The 24,663-nt window shown below is 43.0% G+C and overlaps 1 protein-coding gene across 1 annotated transcript; it reads right to left on the reverse strand.

The window, feature by feature from the left end:
- Positions 1 to 4,310: 4,310 nt before the first annotated feature.
- On the reverse strand, positions 4,311 to 19,588 carry RPF1 (ribosome production factor 1 homolog). The gene is made up of 9 exons (XM_082266634.1): positions 19,315 to 19,588; positions 16,873 to 16,929; positions 16,238 to 16,318; positions 14,483 to 14,578; positions 13,744 to 13,897; positions 9,935 to 10,017; positions 7,416 to 7,597; positions 7,182 to 7,308; positions 4,311 to 4,363 (listed from the first exon to the last, which is right to left on the reverse strand). Exons 1-9 carry the CDS (start codon positions 19,528 to 19,530, stop codon positions 4,322 to 4,324), a joined length of 1,038 nt encoding a protein of 345 aa, XP_082122760.1. The 5' UTR covers positions 19,531 to 19,588; the 3' UTR covers positions 4,311 to 4,321.
- Between the last annotated feature and the right edge of the window lie 5,075 nt (positions 19,589 to 24,663).

A 24,663-nucleotide genomic window follows, 5' to 3' on the forward strand; every position in this document is an offset into this window, starting at 1 on the left:
CCCTGAGGTTCAACCAGAAAAGATCACCTTGCCTGATAACTATCAGGTATCTGATAAATGTGTGGGAACAGAAAACGACCAGACTTTCTCGGATGGTCGGGGCCAGATACCTCTAGGGACGCCTGGTTCAGATCCAATCAGCGCCAGTGGTCCTAGAAATTCTAGGCTGGCCTCTTCAAGCCGGCCTGGCCGACTTGGACAGGTTAGTCGCAGACGTTCCGTGGGAACTTCGTCTCAGGGAGTGTCTGTAGTCTCAAGGACCTATTTACCTTCGTGCTTTACAGTCGCTGGTTTTAATGGCCTGGCCATTGAGACCCAAGTACTGAAGGACAGAGGTTTGTCTACTTCTGTCATTCCTACCCTTATTAAAGCAAGGAAAGCGACTTCCAGCAAAGTCTATTATCACACATGGAAGACTTATATTGCGTGGTGCGAATCTTTAGGATTTCCTCCACGTACCTATTCGGTGTCTCGAATATTGGCCTTTTTGCAACAAGGGGTTGAGCAGAAGCTAGCCTTGAGCACCATCAAGGGTCAAGTTTCAGCATTAGCAATTTTCTTTCAGAAACCTTTAGCTACCAAATCCTTGGTGCGGAATTTCATCCAGGGGGTGCGGCACCTGGCTCCTCCAGTCCGCGCGCCCTTACCGCCCTGGGATCTTAATTTGGTTTTGTCGGTTCTACAGAAACCTCCCTTTGAAAACATCAGGGAGATTCCCTTGCTTACTTTATCCCAGAAGGTGGTCTTCTTGGTGGCTATTACTTCTGCTCGCAGGGTGTCAGAACTGGCTGCATTATCATGCCAGTCCCCATACCTAGTGATTCATAGGGATAAGGTAGTACTTCATCCTAAGCCATCTTTTCTTCCTAAGGTGGTTTCAGATTTTCATCTGAATGAAGATATTGTACTACCTTCCTTGTGTCCTCAGCCCAAGCATCATCGGGAACATGCGTTGCATTCCTTGGATGTGGTTCGGGCAATCAGGGTATACCTGAAAGCTACGGAATCATTCCGTAAGACGGATTCACTTTTTGTGATCACGGATGGCCCCAGAAAGGGTTTGCCTGCATCTGCCGCGACCATTGCCAAATGGATTAGACAACGGTGGTACAGGCTTATTCTATTAAGGGTCAGAGTCCTCCGTTCCCTGTTAGGGCGCACTCCACTCGAGCGCTCAGTACTTCCTGGGCCTTTCGCCATCAGGCGTCAGTGGTCCAGGTATGTAAGGCGGCCACTTGGTCGTCGGTACATACCTTTACTAAATTCTATAAAATTGATGTGACGGCATCGGCGGATGCCTCATTTGGCCGCAAGGTTTTGCAGGCCGCAATTTGAGGAGACCGGTGGTCTACCTCGAGGGTTTTTTTTTTCTGTTTGAAAAATTTTTTTGTTGAGTCTCATCATTAAGGATGAGCATTGTAAACTTCTAGTTGGCACCGGTTGGGCCTTCTAGATTGGGATTTGATTTCCATTTTCCCACCCCTCAGTTGTGATACTGCTCTGGGACGTCCCGAAGGTGGTGTATCACCGAGGACTACGTCTGTCGATGAGCGCTAGAGAAAAATGGATTTTTGTAAAATCTTACCGTAAAATCCTTTTCTCTTAGCTCATCGACAGACGTAGTCCCCGCCCCTCTGTTTTGGAGTTGGGTTGGGTTAAATTCTCTAAGCACTGCTTTTTCACATAACTGATTTGCTGAGGCAGAGAGAGAGAGAGGATATACCCTCTGGGACTGCCCCTAGGGTGTGGCCAGAGCTTTTTAATTTCCTGTCTAGTCCTGCTCCTGCGGAGGTAACATAACCCGAAGGTGGTGTATCACCGAGGACTACGTCTGTCGATGAGCTAAGAGAAAAGGATTTTACGGTAAGATTTTACAAAAATCCATTTATCTCTGAAAAATCTAGCAATCCTGCACTACTGACAGATATTCATTTCTCGATGCCCGAAAACACCAGGACAGTACAAATTACCCTTTTATTGGAAAGTAGGCAATCCAACTTAGAGGCATGGTGAGATTTTTAAAGTCGCTTTTTTTTTGGAAAATAAAGTTGTTTAAAAAAAAAAAAAAAAAAAAAAAGGATTTTTGTAAGAACTTACTGTAAAATCCTTTGCTCTGAGTCCTCTGACAGACGCAGCTCTCAATGCTTTTTCACTTATGGGTAATGCGCCATCTACAGGAGTAGACTAGGCAGTGAAAAGTTTTCACTTGACACGCCTATAGGGGCTGTCCTTCCCGACATTACCCCAGACACACTGTGTTCTAAAATCAGTTTCGTAGCAAGCAGTGAAAGAAGACACAACCAACCTCAAAATAGAGGGGCGGGAGCTGTGTCTGTCAGAGGACTCTGAGAAAAGGATTTTACAGTAAGTTGTTAGAAAAATCCCATTTTGTCTTATGTCCTCTGACAGACGCAGCTCTCAATGCTTCTTCACTTATGGGAAGTCCCAAAGCAGTGTAGGCATGAGGCGTGGGAAGAAAGCAATCAACAACTGTTAACACCATTCCAAGGCTAAAAACGTAGCCAACAGGGCAACAAAAAGCTCAACCAACAGGAGCTTTCCCCAAAAAACAAAACTTCACCCCTGAAGAGAAACCATGGTCTCTTCGTCAAACAGCAGCCTGCAAAACCTTGTGGCCAAAGGAAGCATCCAAGGATGCCATCAAATCGATCTTGTAGAATTTTAAAAGAAAATAAAAATTAAGACCAAAGTCCCAGCATGGAAAGCTAGGTCCTACTCTTTCACTAGGCAGCAAGAAACTGATTTTAGAGCACAGTATGTCTGGGGTAATGTCGTGAGAGACAGCCCCTATAGGCCTGTCAAGTGAAAACATTACACTGCCTCGTCTACTCCTGTAGATGGCGCAATACCCATAAGTGAACAAGCATTGAGAGCTGCGTCTGTCAGAGGAATTTACTTTTTTCAACTTTCTTTTTACACACTCTGCTCTGAGCAATACAGTGTTGCCATAGTAATCTGTAACTACTCTATGAAAGTGACCAGGATTTATTATTTTCTTTCTTCTACTAAACAATATTGTTTATACCAGTGAATTTCACTAGTACAATTAACCATTTTTACTAAATAAAAATGGATTCATCCAGTGTGTATTGTGGTTGACATCAGCTAATCACATGGCACAGATGGGCTGTGATTTGCCCTCTCTGTACCATGTGATCACTGACCAATCACAGCTAGCAACACAACTATACACAATGAATGGCATAAAAAGGAAGCCATATATTGTTTACAATTGTCCTGAGATCTGCTGTGATTGGTCACAGCAATCACATAGAACCAGCGGTGGGCCGGTACACTGATTCATTTCCGGTGGACACAGCCAGTGACAGATTGCACCAAAGTGCATCCTGTTCCGAGAGGACACCATGACGTCCACCCGCAATGACGAATGTCCCGCCTAGCCGTCATTTGACAATAGGCTGGATGGGAAGTGGTTAAACATGTAATGGTAAACAACTGACCAAAGTTCAGATTGTTCCAGATGATCTCTTGCTTAAAAAAAGAATTGTTAGAGTCTGTACACATGGCCTGAGATCAGTCATTACAACAGAAACCAGCTGACTTTCGGCCCAGTGTGTACGAGTTCTTGTCCGACAACCAATCTAAGCACCAGCTTTTTTTCTAATGAAAATGTTGGAAAACCAGAAGCCAATCAGCACTTGCAGCCATTGAGCAGTGACAGGTGTGTTAGTACAGCGCCAATCTGCTGCATTGAATGAATGGGGGGGGGGGGGGGGGGGGAAATTTCCATGTGTGCCAGACATTAGACACAGCCAGGAAAAGACTGAGTTGGTCCCATTAGATTCTATTCTCTGGTAAGACTAATAGTTTCCTTTTTTAATGATACTGAAAAATTACTGATAGAACCTTCCATCTGGTCAAGACCGATTTCTAAAATACATATTTAATCAAACTTATTACATTGTACATGTATTGCTGGCATAAGTGGATAATGTACAGGGTTATCTTCCTGTAAGGAAATGGGAGGATTTCTTTTCATTCATCATCCAGACTAAAAAGCGATAGCACCAACATTCCAGACCGCTCCCACAATACACTTTCTACTTTTTTTGCCAGTATTTAGTGGAACTTTGCAGATGGCACTATATCGGGAGAATACTTTGTATGGACAGCTCTGAAATATCCTAGTAAATCCAGTTCATGGAAAGTTTAAAAATCATTACATGTGACTACATTGTTCCTCTCTTTTATAGCCACCACAGGGAGCCAATGCAGCATTTCCAGTACAGAGTCACACAGGTAAAATCATTGTCCCACTATAATCTATAATCAGCAGTGATTATAGGTGGAATTTTCTTCGACTTGTGTCCATTTCATGTCGCTGTAAAAATAAAAAAAATATGTTAAAAATTAATTCCTTTCACAGAACAGAAATCGATGTATAAAGTGTCTTTGGATTGAGACTGTAATTTTATAATGTATTCCTCCTTGTCATGAATCTGCCTCTTAAAGCTAAATTCCAGGCAAATGGTTGACTATGCTGATAGAATATATTCATGGGAACGGTTTTAGCTGGAGTGTCTGCGAGTGCATGACATTGCACCCATGATCCACGGTCACTTCCACCAGTGGAAAAAAATATATCAAAATTAAAACTTGTCCTTTTAAGATGTTTTCAGAAAAGGTAATCTAATTTAAATTAAAAATAATATATTCTAACTCATGTCAGGATTACTCTACAGTGTACAGCGAATGTCTTTTAGCAATAAAAAGGCACAACTGAAAGAAATCCTTTTCATTGTACAGAGATTGTACTGAAAACCACGGGTCTTTCTGCAGAACAATACTATAACTGGTTCAATAGAAAGGGGCATCTCCTGTTCAATGATGATTAGTGTGCCTCTTTGAAGTTAGCTTTAACCACTTAACCTCTGGAGGATTTACACCCCTTTATGACCCGGCCATTTTTTTGGCGATACGGCACTGCACTATTTTAACTGACAAATGCACAGTCATGCAAAATCAGGGAGGCTCTACGCTATTCATCTGCGGTGCAGTCGGCCGTGGTCTACTACAAGTTACTGCTTATCACTCATCTGTATTTGGGACAGTGTAAGTGCATTTCTCTTTTTGTATACAATAAAGTTGTGAGGTAATGCACTATTGTCTGCCTACTCTCATTTTCCTATTGGGGGTCATCTGAGAGGTGCCACCTGCAGGAGAGCGGAGGAAGCACAGGATTGTCCACTTAACCCTTCAAGTGTCCACCTATACAGGTGTTATTACCTTGGAAGAGATCCATACATTCTTACTACCTATTTTATTTGGTAAGAGGCTTAAATGAGTACATGTTTCACCCGTGTGCAGTGGCACACATATCACTGTCACATCATAGGAGGTCACTTGAGTGGAGCTATTTGCACTTAACCATATCCGTCAGGTAAGAACATAACTTGTAAGGTGGTGGGATTTTGCACCAACCACGCGGATCAATGAATTCTTGTCACTGAATCAACATCACAAATATTCACATATACATTGAAGAGTATATCACGTGGATAAATGGACTTATTTCTGAATTTATCACGTTTTCATATTAATTTTGAAGTACCCATTATCACATGGACTTTTGATTATAGGTCACGTTGCATACTCACGTTTGTACACCTGTCACTGTGTTTCTACTACACACACTAATATATATATATATATATATATATATATATATATATATATATATATATATATATATATATATATATATATATATATATAAAAAATTTACCACTGTACACCAGGATAATTTACTATATGTAGAGCACCAGATTTATTTTGCACATGCAACGCTGTACCCAAATAAAATTTACAAAATGGTTTTCCCACAAACAGAGCTTTCTTTTGGTGGTATTTGATAACCTCTGTGTTTATTTTTTGTTACCGTTAACCAAAAAAACCAACCGTTTTGAACAAAAAAAAATAAATAAAAAAGAAGTTATGCTTTCTGCTATAAAAAACTTTCAATAAAAAAAAAAAAAAAAATTCTTCAAAAAATTTTAGGCCAATATGTATTCTGCTACATATTTTTGGTAAAAAAAAAATCCCAATAAGCGTATATTGATATATTGATTGGTTTATGCAAAAGTTATAGCATCCACAAACTATGGTATATGTACTGGAATTTTTAGGGTTTTTTTTTTTATTTTACTAGTAAATGGTAGCAATCAGCGACTTATAGAGGGACTGTGATAGTGCAGTGGACAATCGGACACATTGTGTGAACCAGAGACACATACAGTGATCAGTGCCAAAACATACACTGTCACTGCACTAATGACCCTGGCTTGGAAGCGGTTTAACATCTAGAGCGATTTAAGGGTTAAAATGTGTGCCTAGCCAGTGTTTGTGTACATAGTGTGCTGCTTTTACTAAAGGGATGTGCTGGACATTATTCCCTGCTTTACAGGGACACAAAATCACATTCCAACTGACAGGACAGAGCTCTGCCTTCTTTAAATAGGAGAAAGCGCCGTCCAGGGTCTCCCCTCAGCGATCAGCGGTTGCTGGCCGACATCCATTGGCCAGCACCCGCTGATTGGCTTCTGCTGTGACTAATCACAGCAGAAGTGGCATGCCCGCCCCCTACCTTGCAGTACAGAATTGTGTGTGTGTGTATATATATATATATATTATATATATATATACACACACACACACACACACATATACATACACACACACACACACACACACACACACATATACATACATACATACATACATACATACATATATATATATACCGGTATATATATATATATATATATATACACACACACACACATATACACACATTATATATATATATATATATATATATATATATATATATATATATATATATATATATATATATATATACACACATACATACATACATACACACACACACACGCGATTCTGCGCAGAGCAGTCGCCTTGTAGCAGTAAATCTGTTTAATAGAAGACCCAACCTTCCTGGCCACTTACTAAAAAGAAGAAAAGGTTTGTGTCTATCACAATAAAATTATAACCTAAACTTGACAACAGCTATGGCTGCTGGCATCACATCCGAATCCCTAGTGATTGTAAGAGTACAATGACAATATGGAAGAGCAAACATTTCAAGAAAAAGGATTTAAAAGTTCATGTGAAATACAAACCTTGTGGACCCACTCGTACTCGCCATACTTCGAGTCGAAGGTTCCTTTCTGAAGGGATCTCAGTTTTAATGTAAATCTGGGCCCGAGCTCTTGGATACCAACTCTCTTCTCACTCTTGAACAGGTACCTTCAAAGAAATCATAGAAATTTACTGGAGAACCATGCAGATAATGACACCAGTAGAAGATAAATCACACAAAACCATCTGCATTGGGGTATATAGGAATGAATTACCTGTGGTATCTAAAAAAGATGTAGTCCCGCTGGTTATGGAAAGTGGCCACCTGTCGTCCAGTAAAGTGGGGGTCATGGGGGAAGAGGGAGGCGAACATGCGGCCTATGGAGTGTCCGAGACGCGTGGTGAAGTTGTTTAGGATGACCTCTGGCTTGTGCTCTGTGGGCTCTTTTCCTTTTCTCTGCAAGTGACAAAAATTGAATGACTTTCCCCAGCTCCATACAAGGGCAATGCAACATAAATGTGATGTGGGTGTCTGTATGCTGGAGGTGCTGCCTGAGGCATGAAAGATATGGGCCTCAAAAGATTATGGGTTCTCTTCGAAGTCCATGGATACATTTTTTGCTATATGTTGTGCATTTTTGTTTTCTTCCCTATGTACAGAAATTTCAAAATAGTAGTTCTTGTAATTTAGTTTTTGCCCTGAATGGGTAAACCACGTTACTTTAAAAAAGGTAAAGAAGCTTGTTTGCTCTATTCCGTCCATTCTCTGCAGGATTTACTCAACTGTGCTTCAAGGATCAGTTCACCCTTCTGAACAAGTTACACCCGTATTTAGGCTTGTAGTTCTGAATGAGCTAGGGGGGCACTGGGGGAGCGCTCTCGTAGTTCATGGATCTTCCTGGACTCCAGTAACTGCCTGTCTGTATCAGAGGTACATGCAGACAGCTATACTGACAGTCTGCAGGAGTCTGACATTGCACCCATGATCTGCTGATCACAGGTGAAATGCTCTGCAGTACAAGAAAAAATAATAAATGCACATTTTTTTTTTTACCTGCAAAAAAATAAAATAAAAATATTGCATTTATTTTTAAAGCCTTTCACTCCCCAGCCTCTGTTCAGTGCTAGGAGGTGTTTCTTGGTATGGAGGACCAAGTGACTCACTTAATACGACAGCCAATCAGTGCAGCCACAGGGGAGTCTATAAACCTTCTTGTGCAAGTTATTACTCCGGCTACTCGTAACTTCAACAGGACATATTTCCTTAAATTCAGATTTGTAGATTCTCAGATTTTTCACTGCAATCACTCAATCTCCTTTTCTCAAAAACAGTCAAGAAAAAAAAAAAGTGCAACATTACAAAGCAGGAAACCTTCATATATAATTAGTAGTTTTATTCACATAGATCTGAAAAAGTGTGAAGCTATACTGCACCGGCATCAAGGCACCTTTGATAAACGTGGTCCCTGACTCTAAACCGAGTTCCCAGCAATGGGAAATAATGTATCCAGCAACACACAGACTTTCAACATGTTTCTGCACCAAATCCAAAAAAAAGGCAGAGATAGCAGCAGCGTGGTTTAAAACTTGGCAAAAGGAAAAAAAGGTTTACATAAATCAGGTAAAAAAAAAAAAAAAACAGTACTAAGGGAGTTACCAGAACACTGTCAAGCTAACCAATCCTATGTACAGAGCAAACTGATAACTGGACCTGCTTTTATTTCATAGCTTAGACTTTGTTCTTAAAGAAAAAAATTGTATACAGCACACCAAATGTGTTAAAAGCAATATGGTCAAATCAGAATCAATGCAATTCAACCAGACTTTGCAGGGATCCATGGGCGATCACAGCAAGCCTTTCATCAAGGCTTGTGAGTGCATTTTTTATATATTTTTCTTTGATCTAAAATAGGAGTAGAGGTTATTGAACCAAAAAAAAAAAAAAAATATGTTATATATATATATATATATATATATATATATATATATATATATAACATTTTTTTTTTTTTTTTTTTTAATCTGTATATAGATAATAAAAACTTTTATCATTGTAAGTAGAAGCCACACTTGCAGATGCATCTTGATCCTGTGGTCTGCTTCCACATATTACTGTAAATGATTGGGGTTGATTTACTAAAACTGGAGAGTGCATAATCTGATGCAGCTGTTCATGGTAGCCAATCAGCTTCTAACTTCAGATTGTTCAATTAAGCTTAGGAAAAAAAAAAAAAAAAAAAAAAAAAAACCACACACACACGGAAGCTGAATGACTGGTTTCTATGCAGAGCTGCACCAGATTTTGCACTCTCCAGTTTGACAAATTTAACCATTAGCCCTGGTTCACACTGGTGTGGCAAAAAAAAAAAAAAAAAAAAAAAAAAAAAAAAAAAAAAAAAAAACGCACTACTTCAGCACAATTTCAAAGCCGCATATTAGTGGAATTGGCACTGCCTATTTAATTGAGGCTTCCGACTCAATTAACAGAATTCTATGCAAGTCACAATTAAATTGCTAAAAAAGTAGTGCATGAACCGTTTTCATAAATCGCTGCAACAAGAGTCACGCTGATATGAACGGTTCCATTGCCGGCAATGGTGTGCGACTTGTAATGCGATTTGGAACTGTCAAAATCGTAATCTTATTCTCCATTGTAAGTTGTGGTTTTGGTTGCATTGGATTACACCCAACAAAAACCTTCTTAGTCCATATAAAGAAGCAGCATCAAGACATGGAAGTTCATAAGAAAGTCAATATGGTTATAAAAATAAGAGTGAATGGCTTCAAGACCTACCTTAAGCTCCTTGCGCAAGCGAACATTTGACATTTTGAAGTGTGCTGTTGGACCATCTGGTAAATGACTCAGGACAAGCCCATCTAGAGGTTGTGAGTTAAAGACATAACAGTACATCTGCAGACATTTTACAGCTAAGCCAGGAAGGATGGAGAGTAACAAACGGTACAGATACTATATTGAGATGTACACAAGTCAGCCCTGACGCAACTACTTTTTGAAATAATTCACAGGTTTGATACTGGTTATGAAATTTGATAAATAGCAAAGTGTTCTTTTTTAGTTACCTCTTTAGAAACATTGAGTCAGATTCTCACCTGATAGTCTGGCCCATTATGATGACTTCAGTACGTGCTCTTAAAAGTCCATTTTCAGTGTAATTCCCGTTAGGCTGTCTTTCATATCTTTGAACAAGTTGAACTATACTGAACAAAATTATAAATGCAACACCTGTTTTTGCCCCCATTTTTCATGAGCTGAACTTAAAAGATCTAAGAAAACCAGGATTCATCCGTGAAGAGAATGCTCGAATGTGAGCATTTGCCCACTCAAGTCGGTTACAACGACGAACTGCAGTCAGGTGGAGACCCCGATGAGGACGACAAGCATGCAGATGCGCTTCCCTGAGACGGTTTCTGCAGAAATTCTTTGGTTAGGCCTCTTTCACACGGGCGCTCCGTTTTTGTCGTCCGTTCAGTCACTTTTTTTTTTTATGGACACTTGTGGACTTTATGGACTATGGGCACTTTATGGAATATGGGACTATGGGCACTTTATGGACACTTGTGTCATCCGGTCCGTAAGTCCGCATATCATCCCATCCGTTTGCGGATGATATACGGACATAATGTAAGTCTATGGGATTGCGGATGTCAGCGGATGACACCGCTGACATCCGATTTTGCGTCTTTTCCATTTTTAAATGGAAGAAAAATAGGGTTCTGTTCCAAAAAACGGAACAGAACTAAAAGGATGCAAATCGGATGTCAGTGGTGTCATCCGCAATCGGATGGGGGTGATATACGGACATACGGAACGCCCCTGTGAAAGAGGCCTTTGGCAAACCGATTGTTGCAGCAGCTGTCCCGGTGGCTGGTCTGAGACAATCTTGGAGGTGAAGATGCTGGATGTTGAGGTCCTGGGCTGGTGTGGTTACACGTGGTCTGTGGTTGTGAGGCCGGTTGGATGTACTGCCAAATTCTCTGAAACTTCTTTGGAGACGGTTTATGGGGGAGAAATGAACATTCAATCACGGGCAACAGCTCTGGTGGACATTCCTGAAGTCAGCATGCCAATTGCACGCTCCCTCAAAACTTGTGGCATTGTGCGGTGTGATAAAATTTGCACATTTTAGAGTGGCCTTTTATTGTGGCCATCCTAAGGCACACCTGTGCAATAATCATGCTGTCTAATCAGCATCTTGATATGCCACACCTGTGAGGTTGATGGATTATCTCGGCAAAGGAGAAGCGCTCACTAACACAGATTTGTGAACAATATTTTAGAGAAATAGGCCTTTTGTGTACATAGAAAAAGTCTTACATCTTTGAGTTCAGCTCATAAAAAATGGGGGCAAAAACCAAAATGTTGCATTTATAATTTTGTTCAGTGTATTTAAAAAGGATAAGTACACCTTTTGAAACATGTTACACCTGTTTTTAGGGTGGAACATGTAACATGTTCCAGTTGCTGCAGCTTCACCCCGTTCCCTAGTGAGCGGGTACCTTCTCCCAGCGCCTGCTGTCACTAATTGAAAATAATGCGGCTGTATGGGGCTCATTTACAGTTTCCTGTGAATTACTTGAACTACAACTACTGTTGGCCTTTGCGGTTGACGGCTTGTAGTTCTGAATGGACTGAGTTCAGCGACCTCTTTGTTTATTCACAAGATGAAAGCTGCTGGGCAATACATTTACAAGACAATTCAATAAAGGACTTTGAAAGCTCTGCTCGTTAGAGCTTACAATCTAGAAGGGAGGGTCAAGCAAAACAAAAGGCAATAACTGTAGGGGATGAGCTGATGGAGAAAAGGGAGTAGAGTGTTAGGTGCAGCTAGGATAGGCTTCTCTGAAGAGGAGGGTCTTCAGAGATCGTCTAAAAGCCAATAGAGTAGAAGATAATTGAACAGATTGGGGTAAGGAGTTCCATAGGATTGGAGAGGCTCTGGAAAAGTCCTGGAGGCGAGCATGGGAGGTGGTGATGAGGGAGCTAGAGAGCAGGAAGTTTTGAGAGGAACGAAAATAGCGATTAGGTTGGTGATGTAACTGGGGGCTAAATGGTGGATGGCTTTGTAAGTTGTAATGATTTTGAATTCAATTTGTTGGGTGAGCGGGAGCCAGTGGAGGGATTGACAGAGCGGAATAGCGGACACTGAGCGATTGGTAAGGTGGAGGAGTCTGGCGGCAGCATTCATGATGGATTGAAGGGGGGATAGCCTATGTAGTGGTAAGCCAGCCAGAAGGGAATTGCAGTGGTCAAGGCACGAGATAACCAGGGAGTGATCTAGGAGCTTTATTGTGTCATTGGTTAGAAAGGGGCGTATTTTGGAGATGTTGTGGAGATTGAGGCAGCAAGATTTTCACAGTGCTTAAATGTGGGGCTTGAAGAAGAGTTCAGAGTCCAGGACAACACCTAGGACCTTGGCTTGCGGTGATGGGCTGATAGTAGTGCCATTGATTATGACAGAGATCAGGGGAAGGGGCACGTCGTGGAAGAAAAATAAGTTCAGTTTTGGATAAATTAAGTTTGAGGAAGTGGTTTGTCATCCAAACTGATATCTGCCAGTAAATTAGTAATACGAGAGGCGACTGAGGGAGTGAGCTGAGGGGTGGATAAGTAGATTTGAGTATCATCAGCATAGAGATGGTATTGGAAGCCATGGGAGGCCATCAGCTGACCCAGAGAGGAGGTGTAGACTGAAAATAGGAGGGGGTCCAAGAACAGAACCTTGGGGGACCCCAACAGAGAAAGGAAGAGGAGAGGAGGAAGTAGAATTGTAAATAACGCTAAAGGTGCGGTTGGATAAGTAGGAAGAGAACCAAAGAAGAGTACAGTCACGGAGACCAAAGGCATGGAGTTTTTTGAGGAGAAGAGGGTGGTCAACCGTATCAAAGGCAGCAGAAAGGTCTAGGAGTAAAGCATAGTGTCCATTGGTTTTGGCCTTTAGTAGATCGTTTGTTAGCTTTAGGAGAGCAGTTTCCGTGGAGTGTTGAGGTCAAAATCCAGACTGAAGGGGATCAAGGAGGCCATTCTCAGCAAGGTGGTTGCCCAGTCTGTTGTAGACCAGACGTTCAAGGAGTTTGGATAAAAAAGGAGAGCAAGGAAATAGGGCATAGATTTTTAAGATTGGTTGGGTCCAGTGAGGGCATTTTAAGTATTGGGTTGACCAGTGCATGTTTTAGAGAGTTGGGAAAGATGCCAAAAGAGAGGGAGAGATTGAAGATGTGGGTTAGAGAGTGTAGAATAGAGCCGGAGGGTGAACGTAGCATTTGGGATGGAACAGGATCCAGAGGGCAGGTGGTTAAATGGACGTCAGCAAGTAGTTTTGCAACCTCGTCCATGGCGGTGGGGTTGAATGAGGGAAGTAGTGATTGCACCTGTGGGCATGAAGTGTAGAGTTTGGAAGGTATCTGAACAGCAGAGATCTGCTCACGAATTGTATAAATTGAGCCTAAAAAAAAAAAAAAAAAAAAATCACCCCAACACCAGATAGAACATATTAAAATGTATTATAATAAATCTGCAGTCATCTTTCAAACCCTTGCGATGCACAATGTTCGTACATATAAAGAGGCTAGGCTAAAGGATACTTGCAATTTTCCGATCTTCATTAATGACAATCAGGTCTGTGAAATCCCTGGCAATACACTGTGGGATTATCTTTTTCAGTGCCAGACCCCTTCTGTAATAAACATGCGAGTTTGGAATGATAGATGATAGCTGTTCTGTAAACTTTACGGTTCGCTGTGAAGAATAGGAAACAAAATGTGAAAATGGAACCAAAACTCAAACATGAGAAAAAGAAAATCATAAGCCATTATCAGGCTGAGGACAATTTGTCCCAGGTCAGTGGTTCTCCAGGACCAACAACAGTAAATGTTGGTGGCCTTTGGGTGAGATTCAAAACTTACATCCCTGATGTTATGTATCAGTTCTCAGGTTTCCATTACCCAGCTTTTCTTCCTCCCAAGAACACTATAGAAATTTTTGAACATCCCACCAAAGTTCAGTTTTCTACATAGAAATGCGTTGATATCATGGTTATAGAAAGACCATGACGTTAAGTAATAGCATCATGGATACAGCAGCAGAGCACAGGGCCTGATCACCGTGTGATGGAGGCAGATCTAAAGGATTGCTTACTGCTACTTTACAGCAGAATGAAAAAAAAAAAAAAATAAAAAATCTTGCTCTTACTTTTCAAAATGGAATAAAAGATCAACTTCTCTAACTCCTACAGGCAATACAGAGAAAAACTTCCACAAACAGCTTGAAGAAAAATAAGGGCAAATATAATAAACTGAAAAGTTTGAGTGCTATATCTCATACCCCACGAGGGCGATCAGATGTTGTAATCAGTATCTTTGGTGCTGTCTGTCGGTTAAAATAAGGTGCAAATTCATCCGTAGCTTCATCAAATGCCACCTATAGGATAGTATTTAAAAAATCCAGTTAGGTATTCAGTAGAACATTACATTTTATTTTTAAAACACAGCTAATAAAATTATATGAATCTGTATTTACCTTGCTTCCTGCAATCCCCTATACAGCACCCACTTGGAGAGGGAGGGTCAGCACAGCCAATCGGTGCTTTACTGCTTGTCACATGGCTTTCACCCTACCATTCTGAACTTGCTTACAAGAAGTGAGAGCACAGGGATGACTTATTTGGGGATGCTCCTCCATTGTCCAGTCAACAAGTTGCGGGAGGATAGTCACTCGGGGGGGGGGGGGGGGGGATTGGCGGGGGGATGGGTGCTGACAGGTGAGTGGTTTATCTGTGTATATAGCAGATGCCAAGACCACAGACAGGTGGAAAATACAAATAAAGGCAAGTCCACCTTTGAATAAAAATAACAAAATTCACATTTTTGCAGACCTGTAAAAAGAGTTGCACCCACAATTGGTGGATCGCAGGTACAATGCCAGGCTACTGTAGACCTTTCCTCCATCTCCCTGCCCATACCAGAGGTACACGCCCTTGGGGGGGTGCTTTGGGGCTCCAACTATATTGAGGGCACCTGGCCTTGTATGGTTCTGGGAGGGGGCCTTGCCGCCGACCCCCCCCCCCCCCCCACCTTTCCTGACCTGCAGCCCTGCATACCCAGATAAGTATCTGGTACGGATTGGGGGGTTCATGCTGTTTTTTCAAATTTGGGCATCTGTACCAGACCTGAAGGGCCTGGTAAGGATAGAAGGGGTGGGGGGGGGGGTCCCCACTATTTTTTTCCTTTATTTTTAATTGGTGCCCCTCTTTTGTTTTATTCAGCTGTCAGTGGGGAGTCATCAGTTAAGGACGCAGCAGCCAGCTTCCTGGCCCGCTACTTCACAACCAGCTATTCTATTGGATCGGTCAATACATTTTCGACCGACTGGAATTCCAATTGTTCTGAAAATGTGGAATTTGTTAGAAAATGAAATGAACTGCGCATGTCTGAAAGTCACACACAAGTTGCCTGTATCATGCAGATGCGACTTGAGGGCTTACAATAAAGTCTATGGCCCTCAAGTCGCATGAAAGTCGGATCAAAGTAGTGCAGGAACAACTAAGTCGCACAGATATAAATGGTACTCAATGGAAAACATGCGATGCGACTTGTCATGTGACTTTGGGGTCCATGTGAATGGGGCCTTAAAGCGGAACTAAACTCTCTCAATCAACATTAAGTATATTTAATCCTTATGCTGCTACCCTTATTAAATATATAGGCAGATATTTACTTGTTTATTTAGTTTTTGATGGCCATTTCTTCGCTTTTATCTGGAGGAGAGGTTTTCTCAGCTAAGCACACCCTCCAGTCTGCATGTCTGAACTAAGGACAGATGAATTCCAGGAAGTAAATGCTACATTAATCATTTGCCCTTACTAAAGATGGCAACAACTAGAAATGATAGAGGGTATGATTTTCAAAGTGATTTCTCAACCAAATAAAACAGGAATGGCTCAATGGGGGAGTTTGCTTTGAATATTACAAATTAATGAAATCGCTTTTTCAGTTTGTGGTGCTCAGATACAGTTTAGTTCCGCTTTGTAAAGGCTTTGGTGGCCTGAAGACACCAAGAAATATCATAATATTGAATTACCTCTTCATCTTCAGGATCCACTGTTGTCTCATCATAAACACGCTGGTTTTCAATCGTTTTGGGGACAGGCTTTGGTGGTGCCTAGGTACACAAGATAAATATTAGTGCCATACAAAGATGCACATTTCTTCATCTTGAACAGGTTTACGCTGGTCAGTTACAGTCATCTCCCATACATCACAAATGCACAATAAAAGGCATGCAACAATAGAGGATTTAGCACACTGCTTCATGTTAAACCTCTTACACTACCAACTTTAATAAGTGTATTTAAATCCCAACAATTAAGTTTTCTTATTTGCTCTCTTTTGGTCTATTATATAAAAAAAATGATATAAAATTATGATTATATAAAAAGTGCAGAGAAAATACTTGTGGATCCTGCCAGAAATTCATAGCTGTCCTGTGCGCTCTGCAAGATTATCTCATGGTGTCTAACACTCCTAGATTTTATCTTGGACTTCAGAATAATGAATGTCTATTGTATATTGTAGAGCACAGCAGAGGGTTTAAATAGTTTATCAAAAAGCAAATGGGCAGGGCTGATACCCAAGGGCAAACAGTTATGTCCCTTGTGCTGATTTTTATATATCTGGTTTTGGCTGCATTTAGCCTTTAATTATGGTTGTACATACTTTGTCACCAAGTGCCTCCCTCGCCTTCTTACGTTTCTTCTTCATAGCGATTTTTTCCTGGAAAATTTGAAAAAAAAATGTAAGGTTTTATAGCTGCAACAGACGTCTTTAAAGGATAAGTGTACTTTTAGCAATGTAATCCTTTAACACTTCCCCTTCTCCCCAGCAAACCCCCTTAATGTTTTATACTCACCTGTCCTTTGACATATCTCAGCTGTTCAGCAGCCTCTATGCATGCATTCATGTAGAAGCCATTTATTATGCCTCCCAATGGTGGATGGCCTCTCCAGAGGAATACATGAAGATTTTTCTACACATGCAGAAGAAATACCTTCCCAGCTGGGAGACTTGGAAGCAGTGACTGTGTGGGTTTCTGTGGGGTACACAGCGGAGTTCTGGCAGGAACAAGAACAAGTATAAGGCCCCCTTCACACTAGCACTGCAGCTTGTTAAAGTGGTTGTAAAGCCTTACACAGGGATTCGACAATCCCCAGGTCCCCATTGCGACTAGAAAAACGCAGACTGGTGTCTGGTGCCAGCCCCAGTGGCTAGCAGGGGTGGGGGAAGGGAAGCGTTGTGAAGCCAGGTTAAAGGAGGAGAGGGGCGGGACTATTGGCGGCTTGGTGCTCCATGGGCCAAGGGGGGGGGGGTTAGATGGACCGCACCATCCCCCCCGCCTGGATATGTGGAGGGAGGGAGGGCAGGCAGCAGCAAACTGCAACTTCGGCTTCTTCCCCCCAGTCTTCTGTGTCTCCTCCCTCCTCCTCCATAGCCAATGGCATTGCTTCTCTTTTCGGCCAATCAGGAAACGGGTCTCAGACCCATATTCATACGCTATTGTCACACAACTGGGTGGGCTCGGGGCGCAGAGCCCACCCTTTTTTTTAGCCTATTAGAGCCTCTGGTTCTAATCACATGCTAAAAAAAAAACAAAAAAACAAAAAGCCCCATTGAACGCCATGCGCCCTGCATGTAGATTAGGGGGCCAAATGCATGGATAGGGGGTGGCAGCGCCCATGCGCCCCCAATGCACCTGCCACCACTGGGCAGGACAGAGCAGACGAGGGGCTGTAAAGTAGTAGGAACGCTGGGTCTGGGGAGGAGCAGAGCTGATAGGGGCAGGAAATGTGCGGCTCTCTCCTTCCTCCGCTGGATGCACGTCTAGATCGAGCTTTCCGGGGAGACTGCCTGGAGCAGGAAGCAATGGCTCTGAAGAAGAAGCTCCATCGGTCTCAAAAAAAAAAAAAATGAGAAAAATGTAATTTGGGTACGGTATTGCACGACAACCCAATTGCCTTTCAAAGTAAGACGGTGCTGCAAATTGGCCTGGGGGGGGGGGGGGGGTGAAAGTAACAAAAAGGTTAAAAACATAAATAAATAAAAAAAACTGGCTCCTAAATTTTTTAGCTGGCTCCTACATTCAAAGCAAATTTGTCAAAGCCCTAGCCTTACATAATCAGTGAAGGGACTATCCTCAGGTGATACACAGAGATTACACAAATACTCCTACAGCTGTCTATCCCCGATATCCATTCAAAGTGCAGAATTTACACAAGATCTCTCAGCTCTGAAAAGCAGGGGGTGGGGAGCTGAAGTTACATCAGCAGCAGAGAGGACAGAACTCCTCCATCAGATCCTGCGCTTCCCTGTGCAGTCGCAGAGAGGCTCGTCACCACCCCCACCTTGCCTCAGCAGCAGAGAGAACTCCTCCACCAGATTCTGCACTTCTCCATGCAGTCATAGAGGCACTCCTCTCCACCCCTACCTTGTCTCAGCAGCAGAGAGGAGGACAAAACTCCTCCTCTGTGCAGCTGCAGCACTAACTGTCTTTGCCTCCCCTGGTCTCCGCATTGAGCAGACTCCGGCAGCTGACTCCAGCCCTCCTCCAGACCCTGCACTTTCTGCTACCCAGCAGCATAAGGTAAGGGGGTGCACTGATGTAAGGGAGGGTGGGGGACTCTTGGCTTCTGATGGTGGGGGGGGGGGGGACTCTGGACATCTTGTCTTACAGATATAACCGGCCCTTTGAGGGCAACCAGAAGGCTGATGTGGCCCGCGATGAAATTGGAGTTTGACACCCCTGCCCTACAGGTAATCACTGCGTTTCTGTATACAGGCAGAGGGCGCTGTCATCCTCACACTGCTTTGTATGGGACTTCCTGTCTACAGCTGAGTCTCCCCCAGGTAATCAGTGTCCCCTATAAGCACACATGTGAATGGGAACACCATCCATCAACACAGCCCCTCCCTTCCATTTCTGTACTCTATCCAGCACTGGCAGCTAATAAACACTGCCCTGTACTTCCGGGTATGAAGGAGCATGTGACTCACACCATGTGACAGCCCCAGCCAATCAATGCAAACACGAGGAGCGAAGACCCCCGACCCGACCCCCCCCCCCCCGTGTGTAAGGGACAGTGCTGCCCCCTGGCGGCTCCTCACCTTCCTCTTCTCCTGCTTCATCTTCAGGAACATGAAGTGTCGGCGCTGCTTGTTCTTTATCTCGGACAGGCTGAAGGAGGGCGGGAAGGCGGACGAGTTCTCCTCCGGCTCCCCGGGCTGAGCGCTGCTCTCTCCGCCACCTTCCTCATCCTCCGCCACCTTCATCTTCTTATTCCGCTTCTTCTTCCCGGCCTGACAACCCTCCTCACCGGCCATGTGTGAGAGCAGAGGGTAAGCCACGCCCGCCACCAGAAGTGACGTCAGCCAAGGAGGAAGTGGGCGGAGAGCAGAGCGAGTATAAACACAGAGCGAGGTGTTCTGTCAGAATAGTGGAGCAATTAGATTAGGTAACTCGGTTATATATCTCTATGGTAACCCGAGTGTCCGGAGCGGCTTCTCATTGGCTGACGGACGGGAAAGGATGGACACTACTCACTACACGTGTGTGCGTCCCACAGACACCACTTCCGGGGAGCTGTGCGCTTCCGCTTCCGGCTGTTGCCATGGAAACAGAAAGGAGGCTTCTCCAGGGGCTCAGAGAGGCTGCTGGGAGGACAGCATAGCTCTTAACTGTCCCTGATTTGGAACAAAGTCCCTCTGTCCTCCTAATTTGTCCCTCATTTTAGTCTGAACTATGTTATTGTTTATAAAATGCATGTTTTATCTTCCAAAAAGTGTTTCCCAGTGCTAAACCTTTCATCCAATTTCTAAATCCTTGCCTTTGTATAGGCCAAAATCCAGTATAGAGGAATATTAGTGGTTAAAAAAAAAAAGCCTTTGTGGGTTTAACGAATAGAATTTTGTATATTTCTCCTTTAACCACTTTACCACCGGAGGATTTTGCTGTCTTACGTCCAGGCCACTTTTTGCGATTCGGCGCTGTGCGACTTCAACTGACAATTGCGCGGTCGTGCGACGCCGTACCCAAGCGAAATTTACGTCCTTTTTTTCCCACAAACAGAGCTTTCTTTTAGTGGTATTTGATCACCTGTGCGATTTTTACTTTTTGCGCTATAAACAAAAAAAGAGCGACAATTTTGAAAAAATAACAATATTTTTAACATTTTTTTATATGAAATTCCCCCCAAAAAAGATGTAAAAACCAATTTTTTTAAAAATTTTTGGCCAATTTGTTTTCTGCTACCTATGTTTGGTAAAAAAAATCGCAATAAGCGTATTTTGATTGGTTTGCGCAAAAGTTATCGCGTTTACTAACAAAGGGAAAGATTTCTGTCATTTTTGGTGTTTTTTTTTAACGCGTAATGGCGGCGATCTGCGATTTTTTTTGCGGGACTGCGACATTGCGGCGGACAGATCGGACCCTTGACTGACATTTTTGACACTTTTGGGGGTACCAGTGACATTACTGCAGTAATCAGTGCTATATATATGCACTGTTACTGTAAAAATGACACTGGCAGGGAAGGGGTTAATTTTATTGGAGAGGGAGGGGTTAATGTATGCCTGGTGCTTACTGACGTGTAGGGGGGGAGGTGACTGAGTGAGTCATGGACAGATCGGATGTCCAGCTATGCTTAACAGTCCGATCTGTCACTCCCTGTCACTATGGAGATCCGTCCGCTTGTGTTTACACACAGCTGGCGGATCTCCACACTAGATCCCCGGCGATCGGGGCAGAGCAGCGGCGATCGCCGCTGCTCCTCCCCTGGCCCCACTCCCGCTGTGAATGAAAACAGCGGGAGCGAGCCTCCGGCGGCGCGCAAGCGCCGCCCAGAAGGGGGAGTGTCTGACGACGTAGGTCTACGTCGTCAGACGATAACGAACCACTCTGCCGCAGTAATATTACTGTGAGCAGACGTAAAGTGGTTAAGGGGGTGGGACAGGGGGTGTGCCCTATTCCTACATATTTTTGCTACCCTGTTTCCCTGAAAATAAGCCCTAGTAAAATCCTTGATCTCAGCCCCTCCCTCTGCAGTATTCAGAGAGGGAAAGTAGAGCTCCAGAGGGTCACGTGAGCGCCCAGCGGCGCTGTAAATAAGGTATTTTCCACAATAAAGTTACAAAAGGAGACAAACTGCACATTATATAATCTTTTGACAAGATCGATTACATAATTTTACAATGACTTTATCCAAGGTTTATTTTTGGGAACGAATAAGCATTGGACAGAATGTCATAATGCTGATTTCTGAGCTGACAGGGGGAGAGAACTTTTTTTTAACATTTTATTGTTTTATTCTCGGCTTTTTAGAACATAGAGAGGGCTAAATGACACAGCACAAGCACTGTGCTGTCTATCATGCTTTAATGGATCAGGATATTTATTTTAGGGTTACAATCATTTGAAGATAGTCATTGTACATACCGTAAATAAGACATCCCCTGAAAATAAGCCCTCGTGTGGTTTTTGAAGCCAAAATTAATATAAGACCCGGTCTTATTTTTGGGGAAACACGGTAATAGACGTCCCTCATTCCCATCTCAAAAAGTTGGGAGGTGTGGGCCAGCACCCCATACATCCGTCCTATAGTCTGTATTATCATTCCAGCCGTCAGTCTGAGCCTCTACCTCACATTAGGACTCATTCACACTTCATTAAAGCGGCGTTCACCCAAAAGTGGAACTTCCGCTTTTGGGACTCCTCGCCCCCTGGCATGCCACATTTGGCATGTCATTTTTTTTTGGGGGGGTGGATACCTAGTTCTGACAGGTACCCACTCCCACTTCTGCTTGGACCGCCTAGGTGGCTTGAGCGGAGGTTCTTCTCTCCCCCTCCCTCTCTGCAATCTTCTGGGGCACGTCACAAGTGCCAGAAGATTGCCCGGCCATTGAGGAGGCACGACTCGCGCATGCGCAGTGCGCACCATGCTGTGAAGCTCCAAGCTGTCACAGCCGGGTGCCCACACTTGTGAGGCCAGGGAGAGGAGAGGAGGCTTCGGGCTGCCGCATCACTAGATCCTAGGACAGGTGAGCGTGTGATTATTAAAAGTCAGAAGATACACTTTTTGTAGCTGCTGACTTTCAATAAACATAAAATGAACGGAACTCCGCTTTAACCACTTGCCGACCAGTCGCCGCACTTATACTGCAGCAGGTCGGGTTCTATTACGCCAAACGACGTATTGGTACGTTGTTTCGTGTAATAGCCAATGGGGGCGCACGTGCGCTGATTGGCCAGAGGAGAAGCCAATCAGCAGGTCCGGTGGGAGTGATATCCGCCGACCACCCGCGATCGCTCCCCATAGAGACAGAACGCCTATGTAAACAAGACCGCCGTTCTGTCACAGATGAACACAGGGATCTGGTGTTCCTGCTATTCAGTAACACCTATCTCTATGTTTATCTAGTGAGTCCATCCCCCTCACAGTTAGAAAGCACTCCCTAGGGACACACTCAACCCTTTGATCACCCCTGATGTTAACCCCTTCCCTGCCAGTGTCCTTATTACAGTAACAGTGCATATTTTTAGCACTGATTACTGTAGTTATGTCACTGGTACCCCCAAAAGTGTCAGTTAGGTGTCCGATCTGTCCGCCACTGCAATGTTGCAGTCCCGCTAGAAATCACTGATCGCGGTCATCACTAGAAAAATGAATAAATAAAAATGTCATAAATCTTTCCCCTAGTATGTGGACGCTATAACTATTGCGCAAACCAATCAATATACACTTATTGGGATTTTCTTTTACTAATAATATGTAGCAGTATACAAATTGGCCTAAATTAATAAAGAAAACATTTTTTTATTTTTTTATTGGGTGAGTTTTATAGCAGGCGGGCGGCCCGGAAGAAGTTAAAAAAAGATCTTGCTGAGCGACCTATCAAAAGTCATTTTTAGGAGGGCCGCAGGGGGCACAGGTGGGAAGGTATTGGTTTATAAAGGGGGAAGTCACAAGGGCGGTGACGTAACGCGCGGGAGAAGACGGGTGACACTGATGCCGCCGAGTGCTGGATTTCATTGATTTTAAAGGCACATTTACCTGAGTTTTAAATTAAGTGTATTTCTTTTTTAAAAAATCTGGGATAATATTACATACTACACTATGGAGACCCTCCTTGTGTTTTTTTCTGGCAGCAGAGAGACAGAGGGTCTCTTAAAGAGGTACAAGCCCTTTATAACCACCAAGGAAATCGCAGCTCCTTGAGGATACCTGTGCTGAAGTGATACAATCTAATCATGCCCCTAGGGCAGGGATCCTCAAACTACGGCCCTCCAGATGTTGCAGAACTACACATCCCATGAGGCATTGTAAAACTCTGACATTCACAGACATGACTAGGCATGATGGGATTGTAGTTCCTGAACAACTGGAGGGCCATAGTTTGTAGACCCCTGTCCTAGGGGGTTCAAGCACATGTGAGCTAACAATTTATGTTTTTAGGCTCATACTTTGAGGTGAGTGCATTGAGTAAGAGTGGCAGAGGCACATATGCATGGCGGTGGTGACACATTGTAACATTTGTGCACAAAGTGGAGGAGGAGTTAATGTGGATGCCATATTTTTAGACTTGATCTTACTAATAATGTGGTTATAGACTTCCTGGCCTTTTTATCACATCACAGAAGTTTTCCGTGATTTAAAGTGGATGTAAACCCCATTCATGAAATCTGACCTGGGCACATATATCTGTAGTGTTTACCTATCTCTCTCCAAAGCTCTAAGTCCAGTGTCTTTATGCTGCTCTGTTCCTCTGTTATCAGCATGATAACATCTGACAAGTTCTCCGACACAGGAGATAAAAGCAGCTGGAAATTTGTGTCGGGGAAGGGACTTGGAGACAGATAAGCAGAGAGCTTGTCTATTCACAGCACAGCTCTGCATGTTTCTTTGTTCCTCTGCCTATGTGGAGGGGGGGGTGCCTTTCCTCCAATCAGCTCACACACAGTGTATGCCAAGACTCCACACCAACTGCTGAAATAGGAAGAAAAATGTGTAACACAATGCTCACTTTTTAAAGAATGTGGACAGCTGAAGACAGCAGATATTCATGTAAAACGTATGTAGGAGGATTTGTCTCTTCTCTGTGTATCATCTGAGGCTGTTTACTTCACTGGGTATATGAAAAAAAAAATATTTTGCTTTTAAAAAAAATTTTGTAATTTTTAGCACTTTATTATTTTATGTAATGTAAAGTGATATATACCGCGGTTAAAATAAGTATTGAACACGTCACCGTTTTTTTTGGGTAAATATATTTATAAAGGTGCTATTGACATTAAATTTTCACCACATGTCGGTAACAACCCATGCAATCCATACACACAAAGAAACCAAAACAAATACATTCAGAAATTAAGTTATGTGTAAAAAAAATGTAATGACACCGGGAAAAAGTATTGAACACGCTAACTGCAATTTATTTTTATACTTGGTACAAAATCCTTTG

The sequence above is a fragment of the Pelophylax lessonae genome (assembly GCF_965119305.1).
Source record: "Pelophylax lessonae genome assembly, chromosome: 8".
NCBI lineage: Eukaryota > Metazoa > Chordata > Amphibia > Anura > Ranidae > Pelophylax > Pelophylax lessonae.